The 23,098-nt window shown below is 34.1% G+C and overlaps 1 protein-coding gene and 1 long non-coding RNA gene across 7 annotated transcripts in view; both read right to left on the bottom strand.

The window, feature by feature from the left end:
- Stat92E (Signal transducer and transcription activator Stat92E) overlaps positions 1-23,098 on the bottom strand; it is a 42,117-nt gene that overhangs the window by 6,181 nt on the left and 12,838 nt on the right. For 2 of the 6 annotated variants that reach the window (XM_089713569.1, XM_089713570.1), the window contains 7 exons: positions 19,002-19,125; positions 16,101-16,229; positions 15,535-15,641; positions 14,316-14,489; positions 11,069-11,193; positions 10,130-10,282; positions 9,054-9,183 (listed from right to left, as the gene is read on the bottom strand). In XM_089713569.1, coding sequence (XP_089569695.1) covers positions 9,054-9,183; positions 10,130-10,282; positions 11,069-11,193; positions 14,316-14,489; positions 15,535-15,641; positions 16,101-16,229; positions 19,002-19,125 — 942 coding nt within the window. Of the gene's footprint in view, positions 1-8,042; positions 8,429-9,053; positions 9,184-10,129; positions 10,283-11,068; positions 11,194-14,315; positions 14,490-15,534; positions 15,642-16,100; positions 16,230-19,001; positions 19,126-23,098 lie in introns of those variants that run through there. The other 4 variants (XM_089713571.1, XM_089713572.1, XM_089713573.1 and 1 more) reach the window with 3 other exon arrangements.
- Positions 426-6,972, bottom strand: LOC149475163 (uncharacterized). The gene is made up of 2 exons (XR_016318112.1): positions 5,089-6,972; positions 426-4,696 (listed from the first exon to the last, which is right to left on the bottom strand). It is a non-coding gene; the product is annotated as an uncharacterized LOC149475163 (long non-coding RNA).

Here is a 23,098-nt window from a genome sequence, read left to right as displayed (position 1 = left end):
AATAAATAAAAAAAACTTTGAAAAGACAAAAACAAATAAATATATTAACGACCGTCTGTGTTGCATTTTCGCGAGGCATTTTTTGAGTTTTACTTTTTGTATAGATATTTCTTTAAATCGGTTTATTACGGTTAGAATAAGCCCGGCCGTACACGGACTGCTCGAGCAGTTAACGGCTGAGCGACACACGGACTGCTCGAGCGGTCGATCGTTAACTGCTCGAGCTGTCGCTACAAACTGTGCAGTTGACGGCTTGAAGCAGTAGCGACTGCTCGAGCAGTGAATTAATGTCTATAGTTCATCGCGTAGTCGCGGTTTCAAGCCGTCGGTCTCAACTGCTTGAATCGGTCCGTGTACGGCCGCCCTTAGACACAAGATTATTACATACAAAAAGCAGACCTCAAAATTAATAAAAGAACATAGTATATTGGAAATCTCACATATATTTTATCATAAATACATCAAAACATCCAAACATACAACACTGTCATGTATATTCTTAATATCTATAGTTTTATAATTAATCTCAACATAATAATTAATATAGTTATAATATTATAATGTTACGGAAAATTAGAGCCATTTTCATTTACACTGAAATCCAATTTTTATAAAAAAAAATATTTTGACAAAATTAATTTCTTCAAAAATCTTTGTTTTTTCATTCAAAATCATTTTCATTTCACCAAAAGTCATATTTTTTTCATTTAATTATGCTCTAAGAATTAAAAATACTCAAATATATGTAAATTTCTTATGGTCTTCTATAGGTCTCAAACAACATCAAGTTTTATGCTATTGTGATAAGGTTCAATTTTCAATGCATTTTTTTATATTTTTTAGTACCCTAATTTTCAATATTTTACTATGTAAAGGTCAAGATACTTATAAAATTACTATTAATAATGTCATGATTGTTCTTAATTCGTGTTTAAATTCGGTATATAATAATTTAATCATTTTACATAACTTTTAAAATAAAATGAATTACTTCAAAACATGGAGGTATTATAGATAAAGTAAAAACATCTTACATTTAATAACATTTTTAATGATTTTTTATTACTTACGAAAGAGATAAAAAATGCCACTATCTATCTCTGTCTATTGATGCAACTAAACACAATATATCTTTAATAGGCTTTTAATTGATGTTATGAAAAATATAGTTGTTAATAAATAAACATTTGTTTTAATTTCCGCACTAAGTGCGACAGAGACAGATAACCCAACTATATATTCTCTCTCTTTCTAACCTAGGAAAAGAGAGGTTACTATTTGACTCCGTCTATAATACCTATATAGTTCGAAATGATAAAATGCGATAGATATACCAAAAAAAGTAAATTAATATCAATTAATTTTTTTTATTGGCATATTAATATACATTATTTTATTCACACACAAGTTTATAAACTCAAAGGCAAGTCAGTTTAGTCAAATTCTATCGCATTCGATTCATTAACAATTTTGAGCATTTTAAAACAATAATTTATTTATTAATACATGTATATACCAGTTCCACAACTTCTTGATATGTTCTATTTCGCTTATCTGGCAGTTAACTTGACACAATATTAATCAAAAAGTGGTTGTTGGGCTATCAGGGACACAATCAGCAAGTCGCTGTCAGTTAAAAATTGAAAATATAAAAAACTGGTAGATAGGGTATCAGTAAGTTTATCAGCAAGTCGTGAAACTGGTTCTTAATGATATAATAGTCACATCCATAAACTCTATGTTTTAATCAAGATAGTAAAATTATTTATTCATTTTTTTTTTCAATAATACGTAATATTTTACAAAGGTTAATATAAATAAGTATTTAAAGTTTAATGGCCCTCTACACATTGGGCAACGTTGGCCAAATGATCGTCGATGTTTGCCGCCATTTCGGCGATTATGAATGAACATCTACAATAAAGGTAGATCATAGACATTTAGGCTCTACACTATCGTTATTGCCTCTACTCGCCCAACGCTGCCCATTGTGACGAGGGTCCGTAAAACAGTGGTCGAAATTTGACACGATGAAACACATTCGACAAGCCCGCATTGTACTGCGGGAACACTGCACTCTGATATACGTAAGAATGATCTTTTTGACGTGACAACGTCTTATAATTCGATAGAGCCGGTGCACGCACGAAAAAAAATGACTCATGCGGCGTTACCTCGCTCTGAGGCGTTCCATGTAAGGCTTGAAGTGCAAGCGAGAGCGCGGAACGAGCGACAAAGAAGCACAATCGGACGTTGTCACGTTCAACTATCGTCAGTAAACCGACTTTACAGACAACCAATTTTTTTTGGATTAACATATTATGTCGATATGTCTACATCTAACAACCCATGTTATTACTTTTATATAAAGAAAATCCAATTAAATATGTGTAATATGTATATAAATAACTAATTATTTTAACGATAACTAAAAAAGCAAATATTAATATGTCTTAAAATAAACTTGTATTGTAAATAAAAGCCGTAAGGGGGACGGAGCATTTTTTGGAACATAATTTTGGAACCATTGAGTTACTATGTACTAGAGAGGCCATCGCTACTACACTATTTTTGTAACACGAGTTAGAGTCAATCGTCTCAAACCAATTTTTTTTTTGTTACATTGATTGGTTTTAATTGATAAGTTTATTCATATTTTTTTAATAAGATAAATAATATTTTTTTTGTTACATTGATTGGTTTTAATTTATAAGTAATAATAGGCAGAATATCTAAGTTTATGACTCACTAGCCCGCTTGTTGCACAGATTTTGTTCGTTGTGTCCTCTCTATAATAATACCTCAATGTTTGGAACGAAGTTCTTACCGCACGTTGCGAAAGCGGGCTAGACGGAATTAAGACCAAAAGTTGTAACCACACTTTTTGCTATAGTTATAAGCCGTGTGGTGTGCGCGTGTATCTCTCTCTGATATAAAGCAAGCCAGTTATTTTAGTAACTTCGTTCAATCCGGGTGTCCCTAGACACCTTTAAATTTTTTTGTATTTTTAGTATGGAAAAATACTGTAATTTCAGTTTTAAGTGCCAATATATTATGAGATCATTTTGATATACATAGCTCTGTCAAAACTATATTATACATACTAATAAAATAAATGCGAAAGTATGTCTGTGAAATTCATATTAATTTCTGAATCTTTGTAACTCGATTTAAATCAAGTTAACGAAAATACTACAATATTTCAATGTTAATAATATTCTAATACATAAAACTTCAAATATAAACACTATTAAAATTCAGAATATGATAAAGAGAAGCACCACATAAGGATAAAAATATACGATTTTAACATAAATGAAATGAATGTGATATGGGCAGAATATTTCTATTAAAAATGGGACATTTTGCTGATTTCTTTTTGACGTGACAACGTCTTATAATTCGATAGAGCCGGCTGCACGCACGAAAAAACATGACTCATGCGGCGTTACCTCGCTCTGAGGCGCCCCATGTAAGGCTTGAAGTGCAAGCGAGAGCGCGGAACGAGCGACAAAGAAGCAATATCCGTCGTTGTCACGTTCAACTATCGTCTGTAAACCGACTTTACAGACAACCAATTTTTTTTTATAAATAATATAATACTCATATAGATTAACCGTCTTTACTCTATAACATCAGCATTAATTCGATTTTTTTAGATTTTGAAAAGATAAAAATTTCCTAACCACAAAAATCTACACAAAATATGTAACCACATTCAATGCATATAAATTATTTCTTTTGAACGAAATAAATAAATGCCCTCTCATATAAAAATCAAAAGAAAATAAGGGCCTTTGCGTTTATTATATTCTCAAGTAATGTATTAATTTTAGGATTTAAAATTAAATTACGTAAGTAATAAACGAAGAATATAAAACTACAAAGAAAAACTTGTTGAAATGTTTTTAAAATAGTAAATTTTTAACGAGCCCCTCATTTCCTTTCGAGTATCTAACATAGCCGAATTTTGAGAGGCCCTAGGGCCGAGAGTAACAGGAGGCCCTCATAACGATAACAAATTTTATATTTTCGCTATTTTATATTTTAATTTTATATTTTATATCCGCCCGCTTTGTCTAAAACTTAATAAATGATATACTAAAACCTTCCTCGAGAATCACTCTATCTATAGAAAAAAAAACCGCATCTAAATCCGTTGCGTAGTTTTAAAGATTTAAGCAATATAGGGCAGAGAAAGCGACATTGTTTTATACTATGTAGTGATTCCTAATTCCTATTGTACGGCCTCTATTTGTAGTCTCTAGGCTTTTCTCTCAAATCCGACACTGTATACTTCATTCCATGGCTAACTATATCAAATACTTTCAAATAAAAAATACAGTAAATAATAATCTACTTGTAAAAATGCATATATAATGGACCCAAAATATAAAGAAAATCTCTGTACTATATAACCATCACAATAAGGAAAAGAAACATAATTCTAAATGTGATTAATACATTTTAAATATACTATACTTAATCTCAATTCGTTGTGAAATTCGTTCATATACATCTATTATATCTATACCATTGACGTACCATAAAAAAACTAGTCTCACAATCGCCTATCGTTAAAAATATTCTAGCTTGGAAATTGACACCTTATTTCGTTGCTTTAGGGCCGATTTTTCAATGCCTGGTTAAAACTTATCCGTCCAATAAAGTATTACCACAGAATACATAATAGTAGCTAAACGCTACAGAACGGACACTCTCCGCCTCCCGCCAAAATTAAACTTACCTCACCCCCGCGCGATCAGACATAAAATGGGCCATATTTTTCTGCAAGGACGATACGCAACGAAGATTGACAACATTAATCAAATTGACTTAAAGTAATTTTATTATTTTGGATTTGTGATTATCGTTTTTCGTAGAAAATGGTTAGATATTGTGCTGTTTACGGATGTATTTCATCAGAAAAACGCGAAATTTTTTTTTACGCTAGTCACAAATGTGTCAACCATAAAGCGTTAACACACACATTTGCAGTTTCTACGGTGTGACTGTCAAAACGATCATTTTGTATGGAGTGTCCGGGGTGTGGTATTACACGATAATATTAAAATGTCACCTGTAAACTGTCAATTGCGGGCAATAAGAATACATTTTGAAATGGTAGTTTTATACGTTTTTCGACGAATAAGTTTTAACCAAGGATTGAAAAATTTGCCCTTAATGTTCAAAGTCCATTGTATCGCTTATTAGTAAACTCTGCCTTACACACGCATTGGCAGAGTTTTGTTTCGGACACTTTTTTGATCTTTGTCAGTCTAGTTGTTTATTGAACGTCAATGATCTATACATATATAAAAATTCTCATGTATGTATTTGTAACCAACCTCTGAAACGGCTTGGCTTGTATACACATAAGTAATAAGGTTGCTGATTTTATAATTAAACTCTATTTATTTTAGTAATAATATGAATTTTTGTTTATCGTCTCTAAAATAAATTTTGCTGTCGTAAACCTTTCAAAAATAACTAAATTGTCATGAAAAATATTATTATTTTAACTGTACCAAAGCACAAATGCTACGTTATGTCATTTGGTCGTCAAAAAAATCACTAAATTATATTAATATGTATATAGATTTAGATACCTCAAGGATAATATTAATTGGTCAATTTTGGCATAATTTTAAAATCGTATACATATATGTATAATTTTTCCTAACTAAAAAATATCGTTAATTACGGTATGAAAGTTAATTCCACTGCATTATGTATAAGATAATCATTTTTTTCCTCATAGATTTCAAATAAAAAGAAAAATAATACTTAAACATAAGTGGGGGAGTTAATGTTCTATAATATATACTGTTCTTATTTTAGCACTAATTTAAAAACAAGAATTAAAAGGTTACAATATAAATACATATTTAAAAAGAATCTTAATATCTTTATGAACGTGATAAAATTTTCGTTACAAAACTGTCTATTTACCGTTTACCCTGTAAAGAACCGGCTGAAATAAAATATTTATTTTTCTTTGCAATATATTCGTGTACAAAATTATTGTTTTTTTTTTTTATTCCTGATATGTTAAAAACGTTAAAATTGACATCATTAATTGATTCCATGTTGTACAGCCTCAGAAAATACTTGTTAAGCTATTGCATAGCTTCTATCGCGGGCCTTGAGCGCGGGGACCGAATCCAGAAATTGCGTAACGAAAAACCTCACGCTCCCTACTCCGACGGGCGCGGAGGTGTGGCTTGAAGGCATAGCAATAGCTTTGCAATAGCTTTACCGCGGCAGACCCGAGTGCCACACGTCTTTTTTTTTAAGGAATAGAAATTATCAGTAAAATTAATACTTATTTTAAATTTCCTTACGTTTCCGAACGTTTATAATTAAAATACGTTTAATACTGAAAAATAATTGCTGTTATTTTCAAAATCAACATGTATATTGTATACTAGTAGTAGTAACAAGTTAGAGAGTCTACCTTTTGGTACCATACAAAGCTTTAGATAAGGTACACCTATGAGAAATTGTAATATTTTGTAACAATATCATTATAAATTATAACTTCAACACTTATATACTGAATAAGCAGCCTAGAATACTTCATTTCCAATGAGAAACCGAAACAAAACTGGCAAGAAACTTACCCTCTCCAGTTCAATAGTATAGGTGTACCTCAAGGATCTACATTAGGTCCTTTGCTTTATATTACTTATACTGTTAATAACACCAACAACCACACTCTAAATAAGGGATTTTTAACTTTGAAACGTACCTAACCTTACCGATAACTTTAAACACACAACAGTATATTTCAATACGCTTATATTAACTACAAAATTTTATACCTATCTAAGTAACATTCAACATCAAAAACACTTATTAATGCTAATACAATGCAAGTTACATGGAATTGTATCGATTATTCGTTAACAATCGATTATTTTAATCGATAATTTTATGTTTAAATGCTATCATTGACTATTCAGATTAGAGCGGTATCTGCTACCGCCGCGGGTAGCGGTATCCCGATGGCACGCGATTAGATACTCTAATCGCGTACCTATCCGAGTACGGTAACGAACAGCCGATCGGTACGCGATTAAAGTCTCTATAATATACTACGTAAGAGATTTAATCGCGTGCCATCGGTATAACGCTACCCACGGTGGTAGTGGATACCGCTCTAATCTGAACATGCCTTAAATCGAATGGAAACTGATGATTATCGTTTTAGAGTATAAATTATTAAAAAAAAACATCAGTCAGAAAACGTTTGAAAAGTACAAAAGATGTATAAAATAATACTATGGAAAATTGTATATCAAATAATATATCGAAATGTGATTAAATTGACACGCTTCTTAAACTCCTTATAGTTGAAGTATGGTCGTTCCACAGCTATAAACAAACAAACATACAAACTTATCATGTTGTCTTTTATATTGTGAATTTATGAATAATAGAAGACTTGTCGAGAACTATAATAATAAAAAAGTGAAAACTTTCGATCACGTGGACCAAATATTATAAAAATTGCTTAAATTAGTGAATTAATTCCTATTTATTTAAAAAAAAATTTTCTTTTCATACCCAATAATGAAGTGATTTAATTTGTAATCACATAATCATTCAATATTTTTGGAACGAAGTTCTTTATCGCACGTTGCGAAAGGAGGCTAACGGAAAAAATTAAGACCAAAAGTTGTAACGACACTTTTTGCTATAGTTGTGAGCCGTGCGCGTGTTTCTCTGTCTGTCTCTCTTTCTCTCATAGAACTTCGTTCTATCCGGGTGCTCTTGACACCAAGTTTTTTCAACTTTTTTTATAAAAATCGTTTTTTTTAAATTTCCTCCTATCATTTGACATTAATAGCGCAATCATAGCATAATTTAGATATTTTTCGGGATTAAAACGAGTTTAAAAGCGTCATAAAATGTAAAAAAATCAGCCTTATATTACCAATACTAAACGATAGACGTCAATACCTTAATTTACCTTGCGAGTGAATTTTTGTCATACTTTTAAATTCAATCGATTTTTTCCAAAATATTTTTTATTTGACAATTTAGGGATTTATCCTGAATCACTTATTGATTTTTTATAATATTTTTAACTGAATAAAGACAAAAACTCACTCATAATACTTAAACACTACTTAAAACTCAAATCACAAGCTTGTAAACTTATAAAATAAAAAATATATAAAAAAAACTTAACTAAACTTAAAAAAAATATTGCAATTTTAGCCATTTTGAGATTTTGTCGATTTTTTTTTTAATTTTCCTTCGGCAAAAACCGGCATCTCTTTTTAAAAGCAGTCTTCTATAAAAATTTGGAATAACATAACACTAGGGAAGCACAAAAAGAAAGAAGGATGTGACTATTAAACTATAAAACTTAAATAGTACAAAATAATCTTCATGCGTCGTTCAAAACTCAATCATGTACCTAAAGAAAAACAAATAATAATAAAAAAATGAATAAAAAGTGAGGTTAAGTCACAATTCGTTCGAAAGAAACTATAAAATAATATCTAGATAACTTCGCAAATAAACATTATTAATTTTTGCGATTTCAGACAAGTTAAGAAAAGCAAAAACAAGCTAAAATGCATCTTTATTAATAATTCCCCTCAATACGTAACGGTAACGTATTATTATTCATTCATAAACTATGCTTCTATTTTTTTTATATCACTTTATTTTCAAAAAATTTTTTTACTTGCTTCAATAACTTTCCCATAACATACACCTGCCTACCAAAAAAAATTTTTTTTGAAGAGAAACTTCTTTAGGCGCGTTGAGAGTAAAATTTCAAGGTCATTGCAATACCGTTACGTCCGCGTCGTACGTACGGAATTACGCTTCCATTTCGGTATGTTTAACCAAAGAAGTTTCACTTCTGAAATGTGTGCTGATACACGCTCTTTTTATTATTTTATTATCCCACCCCCACCTAGCAGCTCCCCTAAAAAAATTCCCCAAAAAATTATCCTTCCAAAAAGCATCAAAAAATTATTATTATTATATACACAATATACATATAATATACACATTTATACACTATTCCTTACCTAGTATGCACGCTGGGCGTGTTTCTATGCGAGTCCGGTGAATGTGCATATGCGGGCGATGGGGACATGTATGGCGGCAACGTTGTCACTAACACCGGCTTCACGTAGCCGTTCTTGAGCATCTCGTTCTCTGTAAGTCGGTCAGTGTAAGTGTAAGTGTACTTACACACGTAAGTGTAGTATATACATAATTATATTTAGTAAATGATGATTATAATCATCCATCTGATTGAATAATATTGTTACAAAAATGGTTAAAGAAAGGCACCGGCCACACGTAACCGTTCTTGAGCATTTCGTTCTCTGTAAGTCGGTCAGAGTAAGTGTAAGTGTAAACTATCATCATGTACACTTACACACGTTAGACACCACGTAAACTAAAAAATGTAAGTGTTGTATATTATCATCCGTCCGTAAATCAGTTAGTGTTATATTTAGAAGTTAATATATTGAGTACTAGGTGCCCACCCGTGTTTTTAAAGAAAAACCCGCACAGTTCCCGTTCCCGTGGGATTTCCGGGATGAAACCCATCCTATGTATTAATCCAAGTTACCCTCTATATGTGTATTACGTAATTAAGTCTGTCAGTGTAAGTTTAAATCGATTATCACGTACACTTAAAAATGTAAGTGTAGTATATTATTATCCATCCGATCAAAGAATATTGTTACAAAAATGGCGTAAGACATTTAACGGACACCGGCTTGACGTAGCCGAAGTTACCCAGTATAGGCCAGTTTAAAAAAAAATACATGAAAAACTTCAATTTTCCCAAGCAGAGCTTAGTTTTATACAATCATAACACAATTCCAAAAAAAACTATAATTTGTAACTACATTCTTGCAAATAAATATAATTTGAATTTGAATTTGAAAAAAATTATAATCATCATCAAAATAATATAAAATCGCGCTTATAATATGACACTCTTCCCAAAAAAAATTGGGAAATTCCCCTTTACCCGTACATCCCTGGGAAATCGTGGATAATTCTATTTTTCCCGTACATCCCTGGGAAATCTTGGAAAATTTCCCTTTACCCGTACATCCCTGGCTAAATACCCGATTACACTCACCAGGTTTAGTATAGTACTTCGAGAAAACATCGTCTTTCGCCACGTTGGGGTATAGGAACTGCAGCTGAGCAAGATCCAGGATCCTGTCAGCCAGGGAACGCAGCATCAGGTCCCTGGAGGTGAATGGCTGCAGGCTGAACACTTCGTTGCCCTCTGGTGATGAAAAGGTTTAGTTAAAAATGAAATGAAATGAAAAAACATTTATTTATACACACATTATAAATAGTAGAACACAATAAATTAAAGACACGACGATCGACTAAACTAGGTACTAGACCTGTGCTATAGTCGATCGATGCTTTCCTCTCCTTAAGACATAGTGCCAGCATTATATAATTAAAATAAAATAAATATTTCGGGACAATTTTCACACACGGCACGTACTGATCCCATACTAAGCTTTCGCTTGTGTTATGGAAACCAGATGGCTGATAAACATACATATATAATTTTAAATAAATACTTATATAGATAATCACCCAGGCACAGAGCAAACATCTACGTTCATCACACAAATATTTGCCCCGGGTGGGAATCGAACCCACGACCTCTGGCTTTGAAGGCAGGGCCACTACCAAGTACCAACCAAGCCAACCGGCCAGTCAAAAAATTAAATACAATATTTTAAGAAATAATTATTTTTGTCTGTACTCCGCCCGAGATAATTTTGTGAATTGTAAGGTGGAGACAAACGTAAAAAAAACAAAAATTATTCAAATCTGTTCAGCCGTTCACAAGTTTAAACTTTAAAGTACATATATATTTATTGCGTTAACAAAAGTTTCGCTATTTTTAGATTGTTAAAACATAACTGTGATAATAAATACATTATTACACACACACACAATAAATTATAATAGTTAATATAGAAACTAATAAAAATTCATACTCTAAAAATTAAAAAAAATAATAAATATTTGATTTGGTTTAAAATCTCACCTCCAACCCAAGCAATAGTGATGCCGCCGAGTTCAGAATCGGAAAAACGTAGCAAGAAAGTTCCCGGAGGACACTTTGCGAGCATCTCCTCGGCTTGTTTCTTTTGGATGAATCCCATGATTAGCCTGTAACATTTATACACATATAATTATAAAGTTTATTATTTACTAATTAGGCTGTGATTTATTGAAGTGAAACTTCTTTATCGAGGTTGGAAAAAAATTTAGTGTAACAATTTTCCGTTACGCGCCATCTTTGATTCGACGTATTTCTGTAAAGTTAAGTAAATTATTTTTTGAAAAATAAGGTCATAAAGAAGTATCACTTCTTACGTGTGTACACTAGTACATGCACACATTTCATTTTTATAATTACCCATTGTAACTGTATAACGCGAAAGATGTTTATGTAACAAGTGTTGATAAACCTTTTTTAATGAATAAATATTAGTAAGTATAGTAATATTTAATTTTCAGTGTAAAAATTAAATATTTGTTCAGAAAAAAATAATAATCTTGGGTTCAGTTGCAACAAGTAGTTTTTTTATATAAATAACAAATACAAGTGGTTCCACCACAGAACAGTAAAGTAGATAGAAGTGTGATGTGGGCGTGGCCCACGTGTCACTTGTAAGGTAAGATCACCTAACTTGCTCTCAGTTGTGCGCAGAAAAATATTCGAGTCGGTTGTCAGCTGTCAAACCTTTTTTCCGTATTTATTCATTAATTAGGACGTGTTGTTCGGTATATGAGTGCAAAAATGATAGCAGACGAAATAATATCAGCAATGGAGGCATTTCATACCATCGGTAAGTCTTATTTTTATTTATTTTACATATAATATTTTATGTTATATCTTCGCTTGTAATTTGTCAAAATTGTATACAAATCCGAACCTTAATCCGTAAGAAATTAGTACTATTATAGATTGAACAGCAAACAAGAATTTCTGGAATATTATTGCAATAAACAAACGAATGTCGCTTTAGTGATGCTTGTGGCGCATATCGACAGTATCGATACTTTAGAAAAGACAAACATTATAAATACCGGTCAAATGTGGCTACTTGACCACATTTTTTTACTTTTTCTGAGCTAACTTATTTATGTTAAACTTTTATTAACATTTTATGATATGTTCATGTCATGAATGATTTCATCATTCACTTTTACTAGATATTTCTTTAAAATATATTGAATCTGACATTATTTACAAATAAACGTAATACAGGTCAAGTTGACACTGATGTGGTATCTTGACCTTGCACATCAGTTTTCATAGGTAGATGCTTAACATTCTTGTTATAGGCTAAGTTGCTATTATTTTTTAAGTCTTCGACTTTTTAAATATTGCAGCCCGAAGCTTTACAATAAACTGTTAGGCTCTGGCTACCTGGTCAAGTTGCCACGGGATTTGTAATGATTTCATACAAAGCATTACATGTCGGATAGGGTTGTCACAAACAAAACACAAATTTTAATGAACTATTTATTTATTAAACTAAATTTAATACATATGTATATGTATATTACTTAATACTCATAGGTATTTATTAATAGGTAAGGAAACATTTATTTTTCATTAGAAATATGCTAAATCGTTGTCATCAAAGAGAGTATAAGTATCTGGATTGTCCGAAATTTGCAGCAAATTTATTGATTTTACTATGCAAAACTCGAAACAGATAAAAAAAGGAAAAAATGCAGTCACGTTATTTTTTTGTGTCAACCCTAGGCGTAGGTCAAGTTGCCACGCAGCGGTCAATGGCAACTTGACCTAACCTGAGGCATCAATGCCCAAGCAAATATTTCGACAGATGAGCCTAAAATTGGATAGTTCCCACTGTAAAATCAATCTCTAGGGTTTATTACACAACATATCAAAACTGTACTCACCTGAGATGTGCAGTTTAAGTTCTACAAACATAATAATACTGACACCGGCAAAAGATCCTTAGTCACAGTCACACTTCGATACGTTATATTGCGAGAACCAACAGCGTTACCGCTTTAAAATTAAAATATGTTGCCAATTAATATTTTAAAAACCTACCAACATCGATACGTTAGGTCAATTTGCTTTCAACTCTACAAAATTTGATATTTTGTTGTTAAACGGAAGGTGTGGTCAAGTTGCCAAGTAAAGGTCAAGTAGCCACATTTGACGGTATTAAATTTTATTTTATTTTTCCTTAGCTTTCATTAGTCCAATTTATTTACAGATTTCCCAAAGAGGCTAATTTAAAAGAGAAATGGATAAATGCAACGTGACGAGTTAACTGAATGCCGAACAGCACTAAGCAGTCTAACAAAGGCCATCGATACAGCAAACCTACGGCAGTTCCAAGATTTAAAATAATGCATATTTTCTGTTTGTATTTTGTAAATATAGATTAATACTATTCTATTCCGTTTTTTATTTAATAATAATAATATAAAAAGACGTACTTAGTAGTAATAAACATACTCCAAAATGTGACACATTATACTATACTCGTATAATAGAAAGAAAAAAAATACACAAAAAATATTTATTTGTGAATTATCGATATCTCGATATCGATAACAAGGCTGACATCCCTCAGGGCATAGCATCAGATAAATATCAAGTTAATGTCATTAATGTTGAGTGACACAAATTTCAACCTTATCTCTATGTGTTGAGGTTCAAAGTTATATCTATCGAAAACTAACGCCCTCTGTTGTGGAGTAGCTGAATGTTTTTCGAATTTGGAATTTCTGTGCAATGAGAAACAAAACAGCTAATATACCTAGAGATGTTATACTAAAATAAACCGTAACATGGTGCGTTAGGGTACATATTGAAATGCTGAATTTATAACCTAAGTCAGTTTTTACTCAAATTAAGCTGTCCAATCAAAGGCATAGTTTACTTGTAGTGTACTGTATAACTATCGGTTTAAATGTGTGGGTTTGGCGACACTGGTTTTCATACTAATTATGACATTATCGCACTTCTATTTGTTTTTATTGTTCTGTGGGTTCCACCACCAAACCTTGCGGTACTCCATATTCAATGCATACATGCTTAAGTGGTGTTCTATATGTTAATATATATTTTTTTAATATTATTATTACTGTTCAATGGACTTATCATATTTTACCGCAAAAGTTTTTTTTTTTCTATAATATGATATGACACTCCCTATCAAACGCTTTTAACAAGTCAAAATTTTTAAATTCATCACAAAATTCAGTTTTTCGTTTGTTTATCCACATCTACTCACCGATCGCACCACAGCGTCCTCAAATAGTCCCTGGTGACCTTCACCACCATGTAGAACCACTCCCAAAAGGTGAAGTTCCTCTCGGGCAGGGCGTCCTTACAGAACTGGGTCCAACTGACCGTGGTAGCATTCAGCTCTAGGGCACTCAGGGGCAGACTCGACCTGGTCGTGATACTGAATATATTCTATAGGCTGCCTTAAGTAAAGGGGACATAAGGCAAATTCACTTTACTAGCTGTACTCCGCGGTTTTACCACCTGGTGGTTTTAGCGAGACGATATATAGCCTATAGCCTTCCTCGATAAATGGGCTATCTAACACCGAAAGAATTTTTCAAACCGGACCAGTTCGGTCGTGATAATGAACATATTCTATAGGCTGCCTATTGTGAAGGGGGCAAAGGGCAAATAATAAATATACTCTACTAGCTGTACTCCGCGGTTTTACCCGCAGTGCTCCACTTCTGTTGGTTTTAGCGAGATGATATATAGCCTATAGCCTTCCTCGATAAATGGGCTATCTAACACTGTAAGAATTTTTCAAATCGGACCAGTAGTTCCCGAAAATAGCGCGTTCAAACAAACAAACTCTGCAGCTTTATAATATTGGGACATAAAGACATAAAAAGGCACAATTAAAAGTATTCATCGTCTTCACTTTAACTATTAGTAATAATTATTAATTTCAATGCAATTAAAAAATTGTATAGCTTACATTCAAAGGTCGTTCATTACAAAAAAATCCACGATTCAGTAAATTGTTAATTTAATTATAATGAAGTATTTAATGTATTTATTAACCTAAAAGGGTTCCTTAATCTGTTCAAATTATTGAACACTATTTTCACAGTCGACAATTGTTCAAACGATCTTTTGATCGTCAAAAATATCCAAGCGTTATTTAAGACTAGCGGTCCGCCCTGACTTCGTCCGTGGTACATATTTCGCAATAAAACGTAGCCTTTGTTTTTTCTCAGGGTCTAAAGATTGTCTGTGCCAAATTTCATCAAAATCGGTCCAATAGTTTATGCTTGAAAACCATATATACATACATACATAATTACAAACCTTTCCTCTTTATAATATTATTATTAGTATAGACATTCATTGAAATTAACACTTTATTTCGTTGCAGACAATTTTTGAACGTGACTGTGAGTATAGCTATTTATTGCACGTTATAATAAAAGCAATAATTACATCGTAAATTTGAGAAATACCTAAATATCTTCTCAGCGAGGAATCTCAGGTTGTCCTCGGAAAGATCCCCACCCGTGGCTGAGCAGAATTTGATGCGCAGAGTTTCTGCAAGTTGGCCCCAAGTGACCTGTAAAAAAACAAAGAATTAATTATAACGTTTTCATATTATGTGTTCATTTACTTTATTTTTTATACATTTAACTGTCTCACGATTGAAGAACAAATTATATTTTCTTCTTTCTTATATACAATAATTACACACACTGGTTGACTAAAAATATGTCTTAAACCCCAATTCTAAATAACTGATGATTCACAACGAAGAAAATCTGTTATAATTGAAATACCTGTTTATGACTCAAAAACCTCTTATTAATTAATATAATATCTATACTTATATTATAAAGCTGAAGAGTTTGTTTGTTTGAAATCGCTAATCTCGGGAACTACTGGTCCTATTTGAAAAATTCTTTCGGTGTTAGATAACCCATTTATCGAGGAAGGCTAAAGGAGGAGGACCAGGAGCGGAGCGCGGAGCAGCTAGTAATAAATAAATCGCTTTTAAAATCCGTTAAAAAATGTCTACCTTATCGGGCACAGCGAAGGGCACTCTCCCAGGCCCACTGAACGCGTTGTCCCACGTGACCGTCGCCCAACCGTGGGGCTCTTGGTTGCCGTGCACTATAACCACCACGGGCAGGGATAGTGTCCACACCTGAGGAAAATAATCATAATAATAAATAAATAAAAATGTTGTGTGGTTTTATGAAACCACGGTAAAAGTGAAACTTTATCGTACGGTTCCGAACACTGCTTTATACCTACTCGGCAGCCGACCGTCACGCGACATGCGCTACACAGACCAAAAAGTTTGAGACGATGTAATAAAAGTTTCACTTTAATAAATAATTGGGGTTTTAATAAGTCAAGAAATTGATCAAACAAACGAATCAATGAAAAAAATCGACGAATACATTGAATAATTGATGAATCCAGTCCATCAAACAATATTTGATAAAACCTACTCTTATCAAATAATGAATCGTTGAGATAATCGGTATTTATTTATTTTATACATATATGTATTTATTTAAAGACGTACCAACAGTACCTCAATTTGTAACATGTTATTTGAATTCTAAAATTGCGCAGTCAAAGAAAAACCCGCATAGTTCCCGTTCCCGTGGGATTTCCGGGATAAAACCCATCCTATGTCCTTTCTCGGGTATCAAAATATCTCTATACCAAATTTCATCCCAATTGGTTCAGTAGTTAAGGCGTGATTGAGTAACAGACAGACAGACAGAGTTACTTTCGCATTTATAATACATAATAATATATAATATACTAGCGGTCCGCCCCGGCTTCGCCCGCGTTTTCAAAGAAAAACCCGTTCCCGTAGGATTTCCGGGATAAAACCTATCCTATGTCCTTTCTCGGGTATCAAAATATCTCTATACCAAATTTCATGCAAATTGGTTCAGTAGTTAAGGCGTGATTGAGTAACAGACAGACAGACAGAGTTACTTTCGCATTTATAATATTAGTATGGATTAATAAGTATGGATTTATCAATAAATAAAATATAGACCAGTGGATAAATAAAGGAAATGGTCAATATTACTATGAATAAATCAATCAAAACCGTCGAATATTTTGTATATACAGGGTGTAATCGTCAAGTGAGCACAGGCGATTATTCCGTAACTATTGCAGATATCAAAAAACTTTAAACTGATATTGAAAGTACTATACCCAATGAGTAAAATGACAATAATAACTTTTAAAAAATAAAACTGGAAATATCCGAAAATGACTGAGGTGCTGTGACGTTTTTTACGTCACAGATGTTCACCGAGTGATTTCCCCTTTTAATGGCATCATGCTTCACAGACTACACACTTCAATGTGTATTTTTAATACCATATAAGTATTGTATAAATTGTTTTCATTATGTCCTTCTGAGGCTATGTACCATTAAATAAACGTTTTCTTTCTTCTTTCTTCAAAATGTAACATGAAACGCTCCCGTGAGAGGGATCACTCTCTCTCCCTCCCTCCCACTCTCTCTCACTCCTTCCCACTATCTCATTCCCTCCCACTCACTCTCTCTCCCTCCCACTCTCTGTCCCTCCCACCCAATCTCTCTCCCTCCCTCCCACTCTCTCACACTCCTTCCCACTCTCTCTCACTCCCTCCCACTCACTCTCTCTCCCTCCCACTCTCCCTCCCTCCCACCCCATCTCTCTCCCTCCCACCCAATCTCTCTCCCTCCCTCCCACTCTCTCTCACTCCTTCCCACTCTCTCTCACTCCCTCCCACTCTCTCTCCGTCCCTCCCACGCTCTCTCTCGTCACTCTCTCTGCCTCCCTAAACTCTCTCGCGCCTTCCCACTCTCCCTCTCTCCCTCCCACCCACTCTCACTCCTTCCCAATCACTCTCTCTCCCTCCCACCCACTCTCTCTCCCTCTCTTGTCCCTCTCTCTGCCTCCATAAACTCTCTCCCGCCTTCCCACTCTCTCCCACTCACTCTCTCTCCCTCCCACTCACTCTCCCTCCCACTCACTCTCTCTCCCTCCCACTCTCTCTCCCTCCCACCCACTCTCTCCCTCTCTTGTCCCTCTCTCTGCCTCCCTAAACTCTCTCCCGCCCTCCCACTCTCTATCTCTCCCTTCCTCCCACTCTCTCCCTCCCTCCCACTCTCTCTCCTTCTCTCGTCCCTCTCTCTGCCTCCCTAAACTCTCTCCCGCCCTCCCACTCTCCCTCTCTCCCTCCCACCCACTCTCCCTCCCTCCCACTCTTTCACACTCCTTCCCACTCTCTCTCACTCCCTCCCCCTCACTCTCCCTCCCTCCCACCCCATCTCTCTCCCTCCCACCCAATCTCTCTCCCTCCCTCCCACTCTCTCTCACTCCTTCCCACTCTCTCTCACTCCCTCCCACTCTCTCTCCGTTCCTCCCACGCTCTCTCTCGTCACACTCTCTGCCTCCCTAAACTCTCTCCCGCCTTCCCACTCTCCCTCTCTCCCTCCCACCCACTCTCTCACTCCTTCCCAATCACTCTCTCTCCCTCCCACCCACTCTCTCTCCCTCTCTTATCCCTCTCTCTGCCTCCCTAAACTCTCTCCCGCCTTCCCACTCTCTCTCACTCCCTCCCACTCACTCTCTCTCCCTCCCACTCACTCTCTCTCCCGCCCTCCCACTCTCTCCCTCCCACCCACTCTCTCTCCCTCTCTTGTCCCTCTCTCTGCCTCCCTAAACTCTCTCCCGCCCTCCCACTCCCTATCTCTCCCTTCCTCCCACTCTCTCTCCCTCCCTCCCACTCACTCTCTCTCCCACCCAATCTCTCTCCGTCCCTCCCACTCTCTCTCTCCCGCCCTCCCACTCTCTCTCTCTCCCTATCTTGTCCCACTCTCTCTCCCTCTCTCCCTCCCTCCCACTATCTCACTCTCTCGCCCTCTCACTCTCCCTCCCTCCCTCCAACTCACCTGGAACACCAACTCTCCGCCGCCCACATTGAACTCGGACTGGAACAGCAGAGTCAACTTTTCGTCCATGACACTCTCCGTGCCCTTCTTCTCGGCGCGTTTTATTTTGCGCAATTGCATGTTCCTGTTGCAGAAAATTGTAAGGTTATTATGTGTTATTTATAGCTTGAAAAATTTAACATTGTTGACCAATTCGACACATTTTTGACAAATTTGACATATTCGACATATTATTTTTGACAAATTAGACATACTTGACCCATACATATATTAGAGGGAAGTAGACTCAAATGGCGGTATGTATGGACCAAAGACGGTCGTGTATACGCTCGCCGAGACACTGATACGGTGGTTAAACGTATACGATCTGAGGCCGATTTTGAAACGATTTTTGGGTCTGGCTAGTTTTCGTCAATTGTTTTTTTAATGTTAAATTGTCAACCTTTATTTCATGTAGTTTTTGTCATGTTTCAAAAAATCATACATTGTATAAAGTAAGCTTCTTATTGTTTTATGAAATGTCAAAACTCAACCCTAATTTATCTTTGTTATCATTATTTTTCTCGATTTGCAATGTGTTCGTTTTTGTTGTGTTTTATGTTTTTTACAGTTTATTTAACCGCTTATATGTACTATCCAGACTAGTCTATTATGTGATGCCAAAATATCATAATGTGGTTTTTTCATTGATATATATACTACTACATTATGTTAATAATGTGTTATTAAGAATAGTAAAAGTAATTCTGGTCTTAAAAATGATAAGTAGCCTTGCCGGTCAATTAACCCTTTTATTTAATATTATTTTATACATGTGTATTATGTTTAATTCCATACGATACATATTATCAACTTTTTTGTATATATTTTTTATTATGAATTATAAAAAAATATTCCATTTCAACCATTTAGAAGTACTATTTAATATACAAGTTTTATATTGTGTTAGTATCGTAAATTCTGTGATATATAATGTTTTAAACTTTATTACACCCTTTTCTATACAAAATATATTTGAATTTTTTATATGTGTAATGTCTGTACCTTGTATTATTTGTGTTTTGAAACATGAATTATATTTAAGTCACTTTTTACAATATCGTGTTATATTATTACATTACCATTACATTATTTCACATTCATACATGTGTATACTGCTTAATTCCATAAGATGCATAGTATTATTATCAACTTTTATGTACATGTCTTTTATTATGAATTCTTTAAAAATATCCTATAAAAACAATGTAGATGTACTATATAGACAAGCTTTACATTACATTGATAACATTAATTTTGTCAAGAATCGAATATATTATGTTTTAATTATAATTACTGCACCCTTTTATATACAACATTTATTTGCGTTTTTTATGTGTGTAATGATTGTACATTGTACTGCTTGTGTTTTTAAAGATGAAATATATATTAATTATTTTTTACAATATTGTGTTCTATTATTATATTACCAATACATTATTCTACTTTATATGAATTCATTTATAAATTTTATTAACTTTTTTAAAAATTATTTGAAAACTAAATATTATAAAAACATACTTTCTACATTTAATACATATCATTGCTATCTAATCACGTATTCACTTGAGGGTAACAAGCATATAATAATGTTATTATGTGGTTTTATGTTGTCTGTCATTGCATTATGATGGTCAAGAAACATGTTAAAATTGGTCTACTTAATCCTGGCTCACTGGCAAATAAAGCAGATGAACTAGTACCCGTTGTGCATAGATCCAATCTAGATCTTTTATTTATAAATGAAACATGGATTCGTTTACATGAGGAAGGCCTGGCACCTAAGTTGATCGGATATCATTTTTGGAATATCCCTCGTCCACAGAGCATACGTACCCGGGGTGGTGGCGTGGGCGTTTATTTTAGAAAGGGAACGCATGTACAAAAATTGAAACATCCGCTGCACGCGAATGTTGAGCAGCTCTGGGTAAGGCTTAACATTGGAAGTTTCAAAATTCTAATTGGCACAGCGTATAGACCGCCATGGTTAAATATTGATACTTTCTTCGACGCACTTACCGATTCTATATGTTCTTTTCCAAGATTTGAAAAAATAATAGTCTTGGGCGATTTTAATATAAATCTGCTTCAAACCAATCAACAGTCTGCTAAGCTATATGAATTCCTCAATTACTGCAATCTCAAACAACATGTAGATGGGCCAACACACTTTACTGATCACAGTCATTCATTAATAGATGTTATAAGTAGTAATATGGACATAAATAACGTAGATATAAAGCACATACCTGAACTCAGTAGTCACGCATTTCTCTCATTTAATCTTCCTATGAATAAAGTAGTAAAAATCAAACCTTGCTGGAAAATATACAGATCGTTAAAGGACATTGATATTGAACATTTTAATAATGATTTAATGAATATAGATTGGAATAGTATTTCGTGCCTACCTAATGTAAATGATACAGTAAATGTGTTTACAGATATTTTGATAATGTTGTTTGATAGTCATGCCCCATACAAAAGAATATTTTCTAAAAGTTCTGTTTCACATCCTTGGATTACCTATACGATAAAGGAAATGATGAAATTAAGGAATGAAGCTTATGACAACTATCGTACTACTAACAGTGACACACATAAGGACTATTATAAACAACTAAAAAAAATTACTAATACAGCTTTATTTAACGAGAAACGTGCATTTTTTAGTAAAAAAGTTAATGACCAGTTTACTAATCCACGTATGCTCTGGAAAAATCTCAAAAAGTCGCTCAACATAAATAAAATACCAGAAATAGAGATCCCACCACATTTAAATAATCCAAATCTTATAAATGCGTCATTTCTTAATGCTCCCGGCAATAATGTTATTGGCATTGACATTATTCAGAAGTTCAGTAATTGTAGATATGGAGACTCTAAATTTAACATCCGCACAGTTTCCCAAAATGAAGTAAAAAAGGTTATTGATTCTTTACATTCAAATGCGACAGGTATTGATGGTATTAACTTGCATATGGTAGCTCTAACTATGCCTAATAGCCTCTGTACTATAACTTCTATAATAAATAAATCAATTGAATCACACACCTTTCCAGAATTATGGAAAAGGGCTATAGTAAAACCATTGCCTAAAAACAATGAACCGGTGAATGTGAAAGATCTAAGACCAATCAGCATTTTGCCATGTTTATCTAAGGTTTTGGAACGTTTAGTGTACATGCAGACGATCTCATATTTGGAAGAAAATAATATTTTACCGTCACGTCAGTCAGGCTTTAGAAAGCGTCATGGTACAGCCACTGCACTCTTAGATGTTACTGATAGTTTGCTGACTGCTCAAGATCGCGGGGAAGGGTCCATCTTAGTACTATTAGATTTTTCGCGTGCGTTTGATACAATAAATATTAATCTGCTGCTTGCTAAATTGCATTTTTATGGATTCGAACCTGGGACTATTGAGTGGTTTAGGAGCTACCTGTGCGGTCGAACCCAAGCTGTGGAAGTTCGTGGAAGCGATGGAATGGCCGTTAAATCAGACCTACAGCCGCTTATTAGAGGAGTGCCGCAAGGCTCTATTTTAGGCCCTTTGCTTTTTATTCTTTATACAGCAGAGGTAATAAATGAAATTCAATATTGTCAGTATCATCTCTATGCAGACGATATTCAAATATATTTGTCCTTTAATCCTAATGATACACCCAGTGCCGTGGTAAAAATTAATGAAGACCTGGATAGGATAGCAGCCTGGGCAGATTCGGTATCTTTAGCGTTAAATCCTAGTAAAACAAAGTTCATGGTATTGGGATCTAAAAACAAATAAAAGATATCGTCAGTAATAATTTGGACATAAAGGTACAAGGTGTTCCAGTGGAAAGAGTTTTAGAGGTTCGTAATCTAGGACTTATTTTTGATCAAGAGCTTCGATTCGAAACCTACATACAAAATTTAGTCAGGAACTGTTTTTATCGTTTAAAAATTTTATATCAAATTCGTAATTTTCTCAGCACTGATATTCGAACTAGGTTATGCGAGGCTCTTGTTCTTTCTAAATTTAACTATGCTGACTGTGTATACGGGCCTCGACTTCTTGC

The sequence above is a fragment of the Colias philodice genome, chromosome 31, assembly GCF_061535455.1.
Source record: "Colias philodice isolate Cphi_HAF_F1 chromosome 31, ilColPhil1 Martin Lab GWU primary, whole genome shotgun sequence".
Classification (NCBI taxonomy): domain Eukaryota; kingdom Metazoa; phylum Arthropoda; class Insecta; order Lepidoptera; family Pieridae; genus Colias; species Colias philodice.
The sequence above is the reverse complement of the archived record's forward strand: the minus strand, read 5'-3'. Positions and strand labels throughout refer to the sequence as shown.